General features: G+C 40.9%; 1 protein-coding gene across 1 annotated transcript in view; it reads left to right on the forward strand.

The window, feature by feature from the left end:
* LOC117744507 (E3 ubiquitin-protein ligase NEURL1-like) overlaps nt 1-16,967 on the forward strand; it is a 29,421-nt gene extending 12,454 nt beyond the window's left edge. Inside the window, exons 4-6 of the mRNA XM_034552857.1 lie at nt 7,718-8,437; nt 12,576-12,755; nt 13,192-16,967. Coding sequence (XP_034408748.1) covers nt 7,718-8,437; nt 12,576-12,755; nt 13,192-13,436 — 1,145 coding nt within the window. The 3' untranslated portion in view covers nt 13,437-16,967. The remainder of the gene's footprint in view (nt 1-7,717; nt 8,438-12,575; nt 12,756-13,191) is intronic.
* Nucleotides 16,968-19,007: the final 2,040 nt, after the last annotated feature.

Consider the following 19,007-nt stretch of genomic DNA (forward strand, 5'->3'; position numbering starts at 1 on the left):
TTTGCAATATTTCACAGTTTTGTCTGAAACCATTTCAAACGGTTGTTATCATGTGATACTTGTGTAATTTTAACATAGACTGTCTGCAAACAGGGAAAGATCACGCTTGAGTGATTCCTGTTTTGTCAACAGATTAAGAGCTTTAAATGCTGAAAAGCTCCGTGCTGCACACACAGGTTGGGTTGTCTGAACCTAATTGTGCTGCACTTTCCTTCCTTTGTGTCTATTTTTGTCCGTGTTCTCTCAGTGTGCCTAACGCTCACTCACTGCAGATCTCACTTATTGTTTCACTTGTCAACGCAGAGTATGCAGAGTTTCACAGGTTTTGATTTGTGGATGAAATGGTTTTAAATATAGTGGGGTCAGATAGGTACAACCTGTCACAAGCGGCCAGCAATACAATGACTGGGGGGGGGGGGGGGGGGGGGGGGACAAAATGAGGGCTATAAACATCAAATAGAAGTCAAACTTGAAATTCTGTGTTAAAGTGTGTCTTTAATTCCGTGTATTAGTCTCGAGGTGTGGTCCCTGCCTTTCCACAGGCCTTCATGAAAAAGCAGAGCTAAGCTAATTTGTTAATTTTGATTGATGAAGACACCCAATGAGCCTCAAGGGGTTGATTACTCTCAAGTACTGCAAATGGATGTTGTACCAATATGTTCAATTTGGTTGGTTGCTTACTGGAAAATCTGTCAATTATCAGTTTCCTGCCAAAGGCACATAGCAGACATTAATGGAAATGGCCATATTATAAACATTTAGTAATTTCCTTCAGCTGAATTCTTTTGGCAGTCTTAGACTCAAAGCATGAATCATACTACGGCTTGTTGCTCTCTCTTTTTCTCTCTGGCTCTCCGAGTGCTGATCACACCAATAAATCATATGAAAAGTGATCCTTTTTTCAAGGGACTGAACATTAAAACATTAAGATTTGTCAAGACTATGGACCCTGTCCCAAGTTCTCCTCTTTTGGAAAGTTACTGAAGCCTGCGACTTATCTTCAGGTCAAGAGAACCAGTTCAGCCCATGTTGATACCTTTTTTGGGAAAAAATCATGAGGGTGGAAATGATTGTGGTGCAAGGCTGTGGTAACCGTGTCCATTTCTATGCAGGTACCCTCTTAGCTTTCCCACCATGTTTGATGCTGAAGCTGTGACTTTGCTCCTCGGCATTCAGCCAATCTCAAGTCCTTAGTTGCTTCCCAGGGGCAGCAAAGCAAAGCTGTACGTACTAAATCTAACAATTTCTGTATCTAGACTACTTATTACTTTAACATTAATTTTCTTATACAGTGCAATTGCTAAATGTGATGTTTTTAAATGTGTAATTGCTTGCAGTAGTTTCATCCTGATTGGCATCTGTAGCTGCACTATATCCTGATGATAGAGATACATACTCATAGTATATGAGTCACATTTTTTGTATAGAGTGTAGTACGTATACATGCGGTTGAATTGGGATGCAGGTAACCTAGATGACTTAAATTCCAGGGCAAAGGCACTTAAGCGTAGTCCTTTGTTTATTACATACATTCATAAACTAACATGTTATAATACAAAGCTGCAACATGTTTCCATATATTAAAGATGAACACATTGTGGAGGCAGGACTTCAGGTTGGGAGCTGAACAAGGCTTGTGCAGTACGGCCAAGAAAATTGAAGAGAAGAAGATCATAAATCCAAAAGTTGAAACTGATGATAGCAGTTCACCTTGCCCAAGATAATAAGCCAGCAAGAGAAAAATGTTGGATAAAGGCAACCATGGTAACGGTGCCTCTGAGGCTGGTGTGAGTCAAGAGCAGACAAAAGAAAGTGCCAAAAAATTACTTGAAAAAATAAATAATAAATAGGATATTCACAGACTCAGTGAACCATTAGAGGGGGAATTGTCTTTTCCATTGCATTTTGTTTAGCATGAGCTTACGATGCTTACTTACATTTCTTCTGGAGCAAAATCTTACCCTTTACTCAGTGATTTGTCCATTGCTTGTATTCAAAAATAGATTATATTGACTTTAAGTATAACTCACTTTCCTTTTGGTTGTAATGTTATAACTAAATCAAAAACTAAGCTCCTTAACCTCCTTACACATTTTATAATTTATATTTTGTTTTCCTTCAAGAAGTTAAGCTATTCTGTCAGACAGTTGGTTAAAATGAAATGAGAGGCCCGGTACAAACTAAAATGTTCTTTGTCTTAACATCTGCCAGCATGTGCACCTGCGGGATTTGGGTCTCTGTATTTATGTGAACTATATTTCAAGTGATCTCAGTGCTTGGAATTTATTTGATTTGTTGAACCAAAATATAATACTGCTGGACAGGCTATTGTGCCTCAGCTGGGATTTAATCAACCCAGATGGAATCGAACAGATTTGCGAGGAAATCAAAATATCAATCGTAATGGAGCCTGTCGGGTTTTGATCCTGGGAGCCGAGTTGTACAGAGGCAAGCCTTCTGAGAGGAAACCAATCACTTTTAGATGAACAGAGTTCGGTCCCAGCGAAGACGTTAACGTGTACTTTGTATTCTGTGTGTATTCATTGTGCAAATGTGTCTATCTGGGCAGTTTTCATAGAGGGTGTGTCGATTGAAACAATGACATGAATCTATAATCGGAGAAATGTGTGTCGAGATCCGATTGAAACATCAGAGACATCTCATCAACACTGAAAACACTTAGTTAAAAAAAAAAGGGGTTCAAAGCAGGGCTGTGTGAAAGTGCATATTGTTGTATGCACGAGACACTTTAGTTAAGCTTAGCTGGAAACACTGTGCCCTTGTGACATCCCTGAAGTGCTGTGCGCCATTTTTACTGCAGCCATTTTTTGTCACCTTATTTTCCATGATCACGGTCCAAAACTCACAACCAGCGGGCACTAAACCAAGGACTCGACTTGATCTCTCAAAAACGCCACGTATGTGGCTCCAATTGCGCATGGCATCTGAGCTACTCAAACTGTCGGGCTTCTCCCCGTGTATCGATATCGTAGCGCTCCCCTCTCCCACGCTTCACACTCATATACGTCTACCATTATCTTGAGTGGGATACCACTCCTTAAAAGCTCATCAATGCAGATTTCCCCATGGAGCCTGTTCTCTTTTTGTTTGTCTGATAAGCGAAAGCCCTTCCCTCCTTGTTGGGACAGCCACCCCCCCCCCCCCACACACACTCATGACAGATGACTTCACTCACTCATTCTAGACAGAGCCCTGGATAGGCCTCCTCGGCATGCATACTTAGGACAAATCCACAAATGCACACAAGCACACAATTGCTGCGGCTGACCTTGTATAGAGGTTGCAGCTTCACTAAAGCCCCCAAAAGCTTCTTAATCCTGTTCCACCGGGCCAAGGAATCAACTGAACGCTCCCTCATCTATTCACTACCATGCTATTGTCTCACTGGGAGCCGTTCAAGACTAAAACAAGGGTAACATAAAAATGTAATTGAATGATTTTGATCAAAAACTGCAATGTACTGTCACGACTGTTTGCTGTCCTGGCTCCTCATTGGTGGAATGAGCTCCCCATTGACATCAGAACAGCAGAAAGTCTCTACACCTTCCGTCGCAAACTAAGAACACATCTTTTTCGACTGTACCTTGAATAGGGAAGGTAGCGCCGTAGTAGCACTTTAGTAGCACTTAAATGGCTCTTACTGATAGCACTTTGTAGTTTAACTTTATTGAAGAAATTGTACTTTCTCGATTCTTGTTGTTCTGAGTTTGGACTCATGGTTGAATGCACTTATTGTAAGTTGCTTTGGATAAAAGCGTCAGCTAAATGACATGTAATGTACTGTAATACATGCAGGCCTCTCTCAAGCATTTTTTTAAAACAGTTTTACGTTGTTTAATTTCTGTCAGTGAATCAGGATGTCGTTTTTTTCAGTTATATCTGAGACGTCCGTCCTCCTTTGCCAACATCATGTTAATTTTTCAGTTACTGGATTTTCCGGATTGCGTTAAGAATTTTATGACAGTTGCAACTTTGATTAGGTAAACTTAAAACCGGTCGAGGGATTTCCTGCAGGTGTACGTTTTGTTGAGGGTGTGTACTAACTTCCATAGAGCCAAGAAATACCTCCATTATGGTCTAGCAACTTTTTCTCACAGCTGCATTGCGTAATAAAAAGCCCAAAACAACAGGGAACCATTGACCGTGCAAAACAGTGTCAGTCTGGTATGTGTTCCTCTATTTAATCAGAGCTTTCCTCCTGAGATTGAGTAGCTGGAGCTGTTCAAAGACCACTTCATTTTACTTTTTTCAGCAATGCACTTAATCAGATCTGTATAATTTATGTGCCTGAAAAAGTGATTCAAACTTTGCTTGCTATTCAAAAGTTTCAAGGACTTAAACAAAAAAAAAAGTAATATATTCACCATTATGTTCATTGCATGCTATTGTAAAACCTTTGAAGCATCGTCAAACCTTAAAAGTTGAGCTAAGCTGCAGTTCATTTTCTGCAAGTGCCCATGCTTAATTTTCTGAACATAAGTCAGAGGATAAAAGACAAGACTGCACCTCTCTCTGTGTGAGCGACATTTTAATGAGTGAGCAGTTGGAGAGGTCTTGGTCTTGGCTCAAGAGTAAAAACAAAGTGGGTTTACAAAAAATTGATGAAACGATTGTTTGTCATTTGAATACCTCAAGTCAGTGACTCCCAAACCTGTTTTTTTTTTTGCCAGACGTATTGCCACATCACGAGAGGAACTAAGTTCACCCGTCACCAGTCGTGGTCCAAATTAGAGGCTAACCCTGTTTTTTTCCACGGGATTTGTGGCAGTCAATTTCACTACAGTGGATCTATGGATCAAAAAGCTTGGGACAGAATCATTCCTGTACAAATGCTGTTTGAATAATATCCTGATAGTAATCAAGTAGTCCGTCTACAGTGTTAATATTGGCTCCCAACTACTGCTGCATGCACATTGAATACATGACATGAAGTCATTTTCGCTTAATGAAAAAGTATAGTCTCCTTAAAGCTTTTGACAAAGTGCCTAAAACAAGCCAATGAGATGCACTGGCACAGGACAGGGGAAAATAAATCAACAATATATATATATATATATATATATATATATATATATATATATATATTAGCATCAGTCACCAGTCTCAAATATAGCAGTCTCTTTGACGCATACATCATTTCCACCTCTCCAACATAGACATAGTTTTTAGACACATTTTTTTCTGATTTGTAAATCATATTAACATATCATGTTCATGATGTATTCAAAGTAATTGTCCATGGAAGAAAAGTTACAAAATGTATGTGTATGCTGTCAATTATAGTTCTTAGAAAGAAAACTTTTGTTTATGAGTATTTATATATTTTAATCATATCGTTATTTCCACGTACCGGTGGGCGTACGGGTTCCTGTCTGACGACAAATACGCCTCTGGGGTCCACGCAGATCTCTGGGATTTGGGTGTGGCCAGCAAATATCCGTGCAAAGACTTCCTTCATTGTTTACATTCTGATTTGCAACTTGAGATGTGAGACTGGAGTTGAAGTTTAGAAATGACGTATACAACAGGATTGTTTCACAAGTAGTCAGGTGACAAGCACATTTCAAGCCAATAAAATCGAACTCACACAATAGTCAGTTGGTTCCCAGAATGCATTTCAGCCAATGCGTCCCGTCTCCTTTGCTTTTTACCTGCCTTCAACCAACGTCTGCTTGAACGTAACAAATAAATACTTCGCAGACTGTGTGTTTGTGTATATGTTGTATTTGATTGTGTTGACTTCCTGGTAAAATAAAGGTAAAATAAAATACATAACATTATTGCAAATTCTGTTTGGGTATCACTGAATGATATAGAAAGGTTTGAACAGGACTGTATACCTCTGCACTCTGCGTTTGTTATGAGAGCAGTTATTTACCTCTTTTCACGAAATATTTGTTTACTCACCTAAACACGTTCATGATATGACAGAAGATAAACACAGCGTATTGTTTGTGACTCAAAGCTTTTTCATATTTGTCAGCGGTTTTATGTGTTAAATCCTTTCCCAGACTCCTTTTTTAGACCAAACCGAGCAAGAGATCATACATATGTATGTGGCTCACGTCGTCATCTTTCATTGTTTTGTCTTCTTTTATCTTTTGTAAATCTAAAAATTTTCCGCGATAGGTCGAAACTTCCCGGTACAGTAACGTTGCTATTCTCCTCACGAATTCTTTCGACTGCTGCGCCACTCAAACGGTGAAGCCGCAGGAAGCCGCAAAAGCAAGAATAGAAATTATCTCTTGTAGCCCAAAGTCGGCTAACTTTGCCTTGAAGACGATAAGGTGGCTAATAATAAGAGCCTCATGCTTGGTTGTGGACACTCTTGACTGAGGAAGTAATTAAGTTCAAGCAGTTTATCAGTGGCTGGCCGGAGATGTGCTGTCTTTGTGTGATAAAGAGGAGCTGGTGAGGTATGCCCCTTTTCTCAAGTGTCCTCCCCACCCTATTTTTCATCCTCGCCTCCTCTGTCGCACTCTCCCACTGCATCCACTTACCATAGGGGAAGCCCAAAGCAGATCGACGCTAAGAGCCACACAACTCAGCCGCCGTGTCAATCATCCCTCAACCTGTCCCTGCCCACTCTCCTCAAATGGCCAATCAGGCTAATTTTAACCCGTGGAGGGCCGTGTTAAATATGGCTGCATGTCTTTTTGTACCGACTGTGTGCACGTGAAGACTCTTTCCGTTTTGCAACGATGTTCCCATGTGGATTCTAATTTACAGTGAGCAGAATCAGCAGAGGAAGGGCTATTTGTGAGAGAGAGACACATGATACAGTTTTTAGAATGCCTTTCCCGTGTGACGATCGGGGGGAAAAAAGCTGCTTTTAGCCTCCAGACACATAACTTATAATGTTAACTGTGTATGGAGGTAGAATACAGTCACTGCTGCCGAGGCAGTTTGTTATGTAAACAGCTCGGACTCGCGGCAGCTCATTTCAGCTATTTCACACCCACTGAATACTATTCATACATTTTTAGTCCTCGACAAAGAATGAAGGTAAACTGGCTTCATCAGAGAGTTTTTCATAGCCTACGTGTGGATTAAATTGCTAATCTAATGTTTGCATTTTCACAACCTTTCAGCTTTCAATTGTGGTAAAACGAGGAAATAAGATTAAGAAATCAGATAAGTAAGAAAATGCGGTTTTATTATTTCAGGACTCCGAGCTAAAGACTGAGTGGGAGGCTCAGACACAGCCTTATTGTCTTTCAGGGGCTTCATGTGCATCTCTTATCCTGCAAAGTTACATAAAGCTGTTACATCTCTTTTACTGTGATGTAGCCACTGGCCGGCAGCTACAGTATGCCCCCACTTAAAGCCCTGATGTGTTTCTGAGTATGTAAACGTTGACATATTTGTTAACATTGTTGAGCCTTAATATGGAGAGTGCATTAGCATGAGGAGCCGAAAGGCACCATGACTTGACAAGGACAAGTTTGATGAAAAAACAACAAACACAGTGCAAGCAAGTTGTAGATGGGAATCTGCAACATTTAACACTTAATACTTAAAAAGGCGGTAAATGGAGATTTGTGTGACTGTATTAGCCAGAGACATTGTGGTGGTTCACATTTTTCTTTTCAAAAAACACAAACAAGCAAGTATATATATATAACATTACTGTGTGTGTGTGTGTGTGTGTGTGTGTGTGTGTGTGTGTGTGTGTGTGTGTGTGTTCCCCGCACAGACAGCGAGATGGTGACCCTGGATTGCCTGCGTCCTCGTTCTTTTGCTGCCGCCCACCGGGCCTCCATTCAGCGGAACGGGGATGACCCTCGCCTTTCCATCAGCCTGTGTGACCTGAGCCTGCAGCAACAGGAGACGCATCTGGAGGCAGAAGACGAGGAAGAGGAACGGCTGCAACGCTTAAGCTCCGCCGCCTCCTGCCATGTGCCCCAAAACTCTCAAAACTCTCAGCAGTGCTCTCTGCTGCCCAGCCATTTGGACACTGATCTGCACTTCCACTCGGTGCACGGCGTCCACGTCACCGTGCTGGATAAGCACACGGTGGCTCGGCTGGATCACCGTGGAGACGAGAGGACCCTGGTGTTCACCAGCCGGCCGATGCGCTGCTCAGAGACCGTGTTTGTGAAGGTGAAGGCAGGTGTCACGAGGCCTGGGTCTCTCTCCTACGGTGTGACGTCATGTGACCCGGCCACCCTGAGGCCCAGTGACCTCCCGTCCAACCCAGAGTCCCTAGTCGACCGCAAGGAATTCTGGGCCGTTTGTCGGGTGGCGGTGGCGCTCCACAGTGGCGACATCTTGGGCTTTGTGGTGAACGCAGAAGGCGAGGTCGTGATGAGCCATAACGGCATCAGTGCAGGGATGCAGCTGTGTGTGGATAACTCCAGACCCCTCTGGATGTTCTACGGTCTGCACGGCACCTTCACACAACTCAGGATTTTAGGTACGAGCCCACGACACTTAGATTGTGTGTTGACTGCATACAAACAGGTTTATGATCTTAAGTCAGTTTGGGAATGCAACAACATTCAGGAAAAAAGGAACTGTTACTAACATAATTATGTTTGAGGACTAGTTGTTTATTTTACTGCATTTTAGTGCCTTCTATTCAGAGTAATGTGTGATGTCCCCAAGTATTTGGACTGTGGAAGAAAACCCACAACCCAAAGGGAAAGCAACAAACTAAGATGTATACAACAACTAAGAACAACAACTAAAAACAACAATACAACAGTTTCATATTCGCATTAGTTTATAGCAATAGCTTGACTTTTAAATCAAATCACGGTTGTTCAATATAGATCTTAACACAATTTCCATTCCGAAGTTCTTGCAGCCTGAGATCCTTCAATGACCTTCGGAGGCTGAATTCCCACTCGGTCCAGTCAGGAAATAGTTTTCCCCTCCTTAGCTGTCTGGGCTGTTCCCTTGAGTTTTTATCAACTCATATCTCTTGGGAATTTACATTCTACCCCCTCACAGTTTGCATATGAATGTTAACTTTGTGTCGGTTGAGTTTCTCTCAGGGCCGTTTTATTCCAGCAGATTTCACATGATGATTTACCTGAAGTCAATCATCCCTAGATGTGGGACTGCATGCACAGTTTCACTCAAAATGAGCAGAATGAGTTCAGGAGCTGGTGAAAATTGTGTTTTCATGACAAGCAGTGGTTGTACATTTTGGTATTATTTTCCTCTCCAAAAGAATTTCTGGGTTCTTTTGATTTTGAAAAGGAAAATGAAACCATACATGTTATGAACCCCACACCAGCTGAAGGCATGCTTTTGATGACATGAGAAACTGTTGTCTGGTTTGAGTCAACGGTTTGTTTGCCTCCGTGGGAAGATTTTCAGATGATTTTAATGTTTATTTCTGCACATTCTGGATTTTTTTTTTTGAGCAATATTCACCTAGTTTTTAATATTTTATCTAATATTGCAAGTGTATTTTCCAGGACATTTAATACACATCTTCAGTGAAAAGTTAAATAAGCTTCACCACATTTTGTGCAAATCCAATGTAAGTATGTCTTACAGGTTCTGCACTTAAAGGACTTTAAATTCTCAATTGTTCACAAGATGGAGCTCTAGCATTTATTGGACTTAGTATAATGACAGTGAAATTCTGAAGAGTGCTTTTGATTTGTGTGCAGTCGCCTTAATTCTTTGAAAACAAGATTCCTCCAGCCCAATGTTGTCATCTAGCTTCTGTTCTAGGAGGTTAGCCCACTTTTCTTTTACAGTTAATTTATTACGACAGGCAACGTTTTCTGAGAAACTGATGTTAAAAATACTTTGGTTTGTTAGAATTTGTTGAAATTCTGTCTCATGATTAATTTTCAGTTTCTCCTCTCTTTCATGTAGTCAGTCAGACCGGGGCTGAGCAGGTTATTTCTGTTTTGCGTGGGCTCCCAGCAGCCGGCATTATGCATCAGGATGGGGTCCGTGATAGCTACTTATGATGCCCTCCATATGCATTATTAAAATGTAATTGCAAAGGGGACTGAGATGCTGGGTTTTCCACCCACAGTTCGTTCCCTTAACACTCGTCCGCCAATCATCTCCCTTTTTCCCTATGCATTTTCTTACACAACCCCCCCCCCCCCCCCCCCCCCCCCCCCCGCTGGCGCATGCTGCCATTCTTCAAGTCATTACCCACTCCAGCTGTGGGGAGTGCATTAGTGACGTCTCTGCTCACCCACTCGCTGAAGCCGCATGCCACAAGTTGCCATGGAAACATCTAGCCAGCGAGGCAAGTGACAGTTTGTCATGGCTGGGTGTTGTCAAGCCTGTGAAGTGGAACAGATGGGAGTCTGTTGCTCTCACATGGTCATTTTGTCCGTGTTATCTTGATAATTTCACGTGAGATATTTGGAATCAATAATGACCTTCGGTTGTTGTACAATCTCAAACAAGCTGCTATAATCAATATGAACAATTGATCAAATTTGAAAGGGGTCACGTTGAGTTACAAATCCACAGGGAATTATCACCCGATTCTGAATCTCCCTTCAGCTCTACAGAGGGTTTGGACGTCTATTAACTCATTGCTAGTTTTTCAGTCCTCAACTTCATATTTTTGTTCACTTCCATCGCTGATTTTGGTGAAAAAGCTCGAAAACTTTACGCCACAAAGCATTTAAGCTAGCTGCTTAAGGGACATCATAACCTTCGTAAAAACCATTACATGCACATTCAAAGCTTCATATATCTGCATCATGATGATGATGTCATGGTAAGTAGGTCCTCCTTTATCCTTAACAAAGATTGAATACAACTCATGTCAATCAAATATTTCTAAAATTAAATGAGCAGATAATATGAGTCAGTGGACTAGCTGTGTTTTTGACCATAATATTGTTTTCCCAATATGTTCAAAACCCTGTGAAAGGCATTTTTTGCCCAACTTACTCGAATATAGCTACATTGGGCGTAAACCAGCCCAATCTGGCAACACTGTCCGCAATCGCTGAATGTATTAATGAGCAACTGTTTGCTAACAAGTTTGATCTGTTGTGATCTGTGCGTACATGGTACAGTATGCATACACGTCTCTGTATCCACTCTAAAATATAATCATGTAAATAAATAGATGACTTTCACAAAAGCCTGTCTCCGCAAAGTGGTACAAACACATTGATCTCAGCGCGAAACTAAAAAGCACACTAATTACGGAAAGGTGTTTGTATTCAATTCAATTCAGTTTATTTGATATAGCCCAATATCACTAATTACACAAATTTGCCTCAGAGGGCTTTACAATCTGTACACAGACGACATCCCTGTCCCAGGACCTCACATCGAATCAGGAAAAACTCCCAAATAATATTTAAAAAATCTTTCACGGGGAAAAAAGGGAAGAAACCTTCAGGAGAGCAACAGGAGGATCCCTCTCCCCGGATGGACAGAAGCAATAGATGTCATGTGTACAGAATGAACACAGTTACAGAGTTACAACACATTTAACGAATATGACAGAATGTATGAATAATTCGTAATAGGCATGGACCACGATCCAGACCTCCACAATCTCCACAAATGTATGGAATATTCATGCATATTTTGCTAAGTCTGTTGATTTTTTTTTAAGTAGCAAGTTGTTTGTTGCATGACTAAAACGCTGCTATAGTTTGTTTACGTAGGCTAAAACTGAGACTGCAGTGGTTGGAGTGGTTAAAAGAAAATGCATGGGTTCAGAGCAGTGGATCGGTGCAAGTAGCTAGAGTTATGCAACAAAGTGTATGCATTTTTCTGCTAACAACATACCACATAAATGTGTCCGTTTCTTATTTTAAATGGAACAGTATTTCAGCAATTTCAGCAATTTCTCACCATCAGTGGTTCTTTTTTTAGTTGTTCCTCTACTCAACATTGTCATTGTAGGAAAGTTTGGATGAGTACATTGCGGTGTGTGATAGGATGTGAACGACCAATATTAGATCATTTGACACGTGGAAGGACATTGGTGCCAAGTGAGCGGGAGGCCTGACAGGGTAGCAATATTTCTGCGATGGTCAGTTGAAGGACAATGTATAAACAACAATGGCGTGTGCCTGCCAGACAGTCTGGATCAGAATTTGTCTGCCAATTTGAGAACTGATGCCAGAGCCGGTGGGTATGGGGGAGCGGATGGGGACGGATCACATGGGACAGACAACAGACCGTCTGTGAAAGCATTTTGTACCCTACCCAGAGGGATCATGGGCTCATGCAGGAGGAAGGGGGGGGGGGGGGGGGGGGGGGGGTGCTTGGCATCTCAGACGAGACCACACCAACTCATGACTCACTAACACACACCCACACACAGACGCTGTGGCCTCACAAGTCATCTGCTTGGTAATTGAAGAGATGTAATGTATGCGTGAGTGTGAGAGAGAGTGACAGACGGTATCGGAGCTTCAACGAGATATTCACTCACCTCCATTTGCTAATTATCAGCTCTGAATAACTCCTCGGAGTGTGAAAGATGGAAATATTTGCTTCCCAGTTACGAAAGCATTGCATTTGGCTCTTTCGAACACTTACTTTCATGGATTGTCTGTATGTTGCTCAATCTTTCTTGTCACTTCTGTACCTTTTAGGCTCATCGTCACACCCGGACCCACGGGGCGTGTCGGTCCCCAGCTCCCCATCCTGTACACCCAACAACCCCACAATGCTTGGCAGCGGCGACTCTGAACCCAACCTCAACACGCCCTTGAACATCAACCTCAATTCAAACCTCAACTCCAGCTACTACACAGTCTTTTCCTCCTCCACAGGTTTGTCCAAGTGTTCCAGTTTAGCCCTCTCTCTATTTGGCTATGTTAGTCTTCCCCTCCCCATGGGCATTTCTGTCCAGGTGTTTATGGCTGTTTTTTTTCTTTGTTTATAATATTGATGATAATGCAGGCATGCAGGAGAACAATAAAACAGATGTGACAATAATTTAAAAAAGCGGTGACCCCACACTTCCCTCCTGTTCTGAGCTGCAGAGAGCACTACAGGAAAACTCTTGGCAGATAATGTCTGCAAAACAAGCTTCATTGGCAGAGAAAAAAGTAGGAATGGTATTAACAACTTAAATAAAAAGGTGGATATACGTGTCGCATGTGAGCGTTACAGTTATCTGCCTGAACTACTTGGAAGCTTTCCTCCAATTTTTGTAAAAGTACACTCACTCGCACATCTCTAACGTGTTCCCTCTCGTCACCCAAGGTACAACGCCAAGCTCTCCATTCTCCAGCCACCCAGAGTCCCCGACCTTCCCATCCTACTCAGGCTCGTGGAGCGACGAATGCACAATTTGCTACGAGAATGTGGTGGACACCGTTCTCTACGCCTGTGGACACATGTGTCTCTGCTACACCTGCGGCCTCAAACTCAAGAAGATGGCCAACGCGTGCTGCCCCATCTGCAGGAGGACGATCAAAGATATCATCAAGACCTACCGGAGCACGTAGGCTTGTGTGAAGGCAATGTGTCGCATCGTCAGGTTCAGCTCAAGGTTTTCAAAGTGAAATCCCCGCTTGTTTGCGTGAGCATTCTTGCTCAGGTACTCTCCGACAGGACTTCAAAAACTCCATCATTAAAACATTATTTCAATGTTATGGCTAATGCACAACCTTGGAAAACTCATAATTCCCGCCTATGGCGTCTCACAGTAAGGACCAAGCAATGAGGTTCATCATAACATGCACACAAGATACGTGCAGGTACTGCAGGCATGATAGGACCATGACCTACTATTGTCTAGTGACTCAGTGATTTGTGCATCTGTCGGAGAGAGTAATCTGAAGAGGCATCTGTCCTAGATCCCGCAGAGCGACCCTTCATTCTGCTGGTGATAGCATTGCTGCTAGCTAGTTTAATAAGAAGTACAAATGTTCAGAGCTGCAGACGAAACAAGGAGAATATAAATATGTGGTTCCACCAGCTGCTCCTCCACAGATTGTGCTGTGCAATTGGGTCAAAAACTGTTATTGCAGAGTAAATAATCAATTCTGTGAGATAAGTTTTATTTGACATTTCCTGAATGCTTCCAGAGGCCAGAGAGGAATACGTTTTTAAAAAAAAGAAAAAAACACTTTGCAATATGTCTAAAATAAGCCATCTTTTAAAATACTCCTCCTGCAATGAAACACAATGCAATGTCTAAAGCTAAAGGGTAAAGAATACATAAATACATTGTTTTGTTGGATATCTCACTACCTGCTGACAATTCAGGCAGGGTTAGATTGTGCAAAGGGTAAAAAAAGTGTGAGCGTTGTCACCATAGAAGGTCACGCTTGAGGTCAACGATGATGTAAATTAGGAAAGAGGGAGAGAGGGAGGATGTTGTATGTTTGGGACGAAGACAGGGGAGGAAGGTGCACCTTTCGGTGGTGTGTCTGCACATTGTTTCAGTGCAGAGAGAAAGTCTTTGCTCACTCCAAACATCAGAAGTTTGTATGAAAGCCTGTGAATGGTGGGACTTGAGTTGCATGTCCTGCTTCTTGGCGGCCACGGTAAGTCGGCTGGATGCTGTGATTGGACAAAAGTCATTCAAATGAACATCGGTGGGCAGAAGTATTTTTTTAAATGCATTGGGATGATGAAGAAACCTCTTCATCATTGCAGGAAAACCCATGAAATCGCACCATAAGTCACAGATGGCTGTGCTTTCTTCAGGTTGCGCACTTCTCTTTCATGTACATACAAATTAAACATGAATATTTGCTTTCAGTGGATTTCAGCACACTGTGTCTTCAAGTGGAAAAAGGAAATCACTTGAGTGCAGTGAGTGGCAAGGATGTAGCTTGCTATAGTGGGGACATTGTGAGACATTCATTTGCATATCAGTTTCTGAGTGCTGCTCTTCATCTGTAAAAGCAAACTCCAAGGACATTTTCACTCGACTAATCTCATGCATTATGTGCCGCTTTGAATTACAAGCTATTTTCAGGTGTTATTTTGGCCTCGCTGAAACATTACTCGGTAATTTGTTAATTAGTAAGCGCTGTTTTGTTTTTGTTTTTTTAAAGTGTTAAAGCTTGTCCTTATTTTGCCGCTGTGGTGGAAAATTAGCAGTTATGTTGTACAATATTTGAGTCAAGTTTTTCTTGTGTGCCTTTTGAAAAGAGAAGTCTGGATACACTTTTGGTCCGTTAGGCTCCTCGCTGCGAAATCCAGGAGGTTCACATTTATCTTATAGTCATTCTTAGATGGTCGTAATGTCACCGATGAGCAGGTTTAACCACACAACCTACAAATACAAACAGTTTACTGTGCTTAATATCAGTGTGTGAATTTATTCACTGCTAAAGATGAAATGTTTGAATATCGCCTTGTCCCTCCTGTCACTGCATTGCATAATACTGGAATTTGTTGTGCTTGAGAGATGCTCAACTTTTTACATTTCTACCTGTTTTTGTTTTTCTTCCTGACCAAATATGACCTAACAGAAATTAAACATTTGTGGAACATTTCTGAGAGAGAAATAATATAGATGAGTGTAATATTAACTGTACATGATCATTTGTATTTATTTTGTCAATACTACTATAAATAATTATCACAGTTTGTTTAGTGCGTAGGGCTATAGTTTCCAAGAAGTAAGAACAGCATTTACTTTATTGTTGCATAGTTAAAGATTATAGATTATAAACCTTACTCCATCTGAAATGCTCTGTGGAGCTGTCGAGCTGATTTTAAGTTATCGGAATAGTTTGACATTTTGGGAAATACGCTTATTCACTTTCTAGGAGAGTTAGATGAGAATATTGATACCACTCTCTAGTACTATCGTACAACAGTATGTACTACCGAGTATTTCTACTCAAGCACTGTACCTGATGAGGTATGTGTACTCTGTATAAGTATTTCCAAATGATGCTACTTTATACTCCACAGGAGAAATATTGTAATTTTTACATTTTGATGATAAACAATTGCACCAGTAAGAATTATTGCAATAGTCAATGTAATAGTATGTGCATTAACTCTTGATACCTTAAGTGTATTTAAAATTTCGGTATGAACATAGGTCACAACTTTTACTGAAAATACCATTAGTCCTGTCAGGACTTTTGCCGTTGGTTGCACTGTTAGCGCTGTTATCACTGTTAGCACCATTGGCTGCTCAATTAAAAAGCTCCCAATCGTGTATATGGCTCATTTAAAGACTGCGAACTGAGCAGATGTTTCCATCTTTGAAATAGGGGTGTAAATCATCTCGATACGTGATATACGTTATATCTTTGGACAATGACGCAATACAATTTTGATTTTATCCAATTCAGGTGGCCTGCGATCGATATGACACCATACCATACAGCCATTTAACACAATCAGTGACATTTATCTCACAAAAAAGCAACTAAAATATGATTCGACAATTTTATTATTGTGGGCTGAAGGAAAGAGGTGTGCTCGGACAGAAATTTGTGACACAGATGTGCTATGAGAATTTCTAAATAAAGGCATATCTTGAAGATAATTATATTGATATTTTCACTTTGCATTGATGATATTGGATCACTGAATCCATACATTGATCCAAATGAATGCAGTTTTCAGTCTTAACGAGAAGCTAACTGGATTCAAGCTGTGGCCAGTATGAGAGTCGTATCAATCATTTTATCTCATTCTTCAACAGAAAACGAAAAAAGCGTGTTTTCCAAGATGTCAAACGTTTTGATAAATGCCATATATACAACTGAATTATGCTATTAAAGGGAATAAAATGTGTAAAGGTGGCATTGGTTACCAAATAGTTGGTAAAAAATATTCATTGTTAGGCTAGTTTCTCCTACCTGTGCATATTTAAATTTTATCTTGGATTTGTGTTGTAGTGAAGCAGACATACGTAGTTTTTCAAATGTGACCAAATCTTTGCTGTCCAAACAAACCAAAACCAGCAAGTGCAAGTGGGCATTGTGCATTTTTGAACAAGAAAATCTGCTCATAACTTTGGTTTCTTGGCTTGGAATTTATATTAGTTGTTGAAAAACATTCTTACAGTGGTTTAATTATGTTCAGTTTGATAAATAAAGTTGAAGTCTGAATCTCTGGCTTTGTTTTTTATTTATCTTTCACATTTTGAGCTCATATAACTTTATATACAAGAGAAAGCTTATCGCCTACTTCAGTTCATGCATTTGACTCGAGTTGCAATAAAAAATAAATGAAACTGACCATTTCCATTTCACAGCTATTCCTTATTATGTTTTTTTGCACAGCAGGGAACAAGTCAATCTGGCACAAAAGATTGGTAATGAGAGAGCATAAGTGCCATTATGTTTTCCCAACTCGTGCAACAAACAAATGGTTGAGTTAATGTCTTGTGCAAGAAAATTCAAAGTAGACCAAAGTTAGAGAACAGTCATATTTAACCAAACTACTCGCCACAGTAGTGTACTTGACTAACACCCCACCATATACTATATGAATACCAAATCCAAGGGCTTTTAGTAAACAGCTATAACTCACAGATAAACTGTTTGGAGTTGTGGTATGCAGACCTGGCCAGAGTGAACATCATCTGATATTTACGACCCTGCAGGCTTGGCTCTAATGCAGCACTGTTTTATGCTGCACTCCAATTGGCACAAATACAACCCATGATGTCTGGACATGAAACAGGCAGCAGTGGCTGCCGTTCATGGCCAAGTGTTCTCAAAGGTGCGAGGGTAATACGCAGCCAGGATCTGTGACAGTGACATGAATACAGTATATCTTACTCGTGTCTGTGTACACACAGACTTTCCACTCAGACCTCTGAGTGAACCTGGCTGCCGGCCTTCTGAAGGCTTAAGGGCTTGGCAGACTTGTTTGAGCTGCGTTGTGGTATCTCTTCTAGACAGCTGTATGGTCATACACACATGCCGTCCATTAAGGTATCACATTTGTATTCCAAAAAGGCGCGAGGGTATCGATTTTGAATTCTAACTAGACATCAGACAGTCAGAGTTTGAGTTTGTTCCTCTGTTGTAGTTTAAAGGCTTTTAAGCTTTTGCTGTTCAGCGTGATGTAAAATCTTTTCCTTTGTGAGATTTGCAGTGTCGAGGGACAGACTGTGGAGAAGTGCAATTATATTTAAAAATACAACTTTGTTCATGGTGCAAAGGGGATCTCAACCCTACATCATCTAATTAGTGTTGATGAAGACAGAGTTGAAGGTTACTGTGCAGTAATAAGAGCCTGAGTGCTGCTGCCCTCCAGAGGCCAGAAGCAGCTCCAGCAACCTTACAGAGAAACCCTCAAAGACATAACCATCAGCAATGATTTAATAATGACAATAAACTGGGAAGAGGTTTTTTCAAGGCAGAGTCAACACGTTTCCTTTTTATTTTAAAGGTGTTGTGAAAAACAAAATTAAGAAAAACCTTCAGACTTAGGAACCCTGAGAGACTTACTGTATGTTTATTTGCATTACATTCCAAGAGCAAACAAAGCAATCAAACTGATTTTGTTGCCATCGCTCGCTTGCCTCACACTCAGTTAGGCGCGCTAGTTGTAATTTCAATAAGACATGAGGAAACTTGGTGTTAATGTCGAACCCTGACTTTGCATTCATATACTCAAACTTTGTTACTGTTTGGTATAAATAATAATATCAATTTGTTAAAAACCCTTTTACTTACTCTAGTTTTTTCCCCAAAGCTTTGAATCACTTCTTAAGTCTTCCTCAATTTGCTCAGCGGTCATAAAACTATTTCTAAGATCAAGGATGAACTTCCACACATTACATTCTGAGTTTTGAACCACTTGTGACACAATGACTGACACATCACATCCACATTTTAGGTTATTAGCCTCCTGATGGGTCTCTTACCTGCAACATTTTGCATTATATTTATTATTTGCACTCAACACAGCTACACATGAGTACAACACAAAAGTAATTACGGACACACAGCCAGCAGACAAACATGGTATAAAGATGATCAACGGGGATCCATCGCTTAGTTCCAAGCCAGTGAGTGTAAACATACAATTCCTGTAGGAATATTTCAGACACCACATCGAATATATAACAAAGGAGCAGTGTCTGA

Source organism: Cyclopterus lumpus, chromosome 15 (genome assembly GCF_009769545.1).
Source record: "Cyclopterus lumpus isolate fCycLum1 chromosome 15, fCycLum1.pri, whole genome shotgun sequence".
NCBI lineage: Eukaryota > Metazoa > Chordata > Actinopteri > Perciformes > Cyclopteridae > Cyclopterus > Cyclopterus lumpus.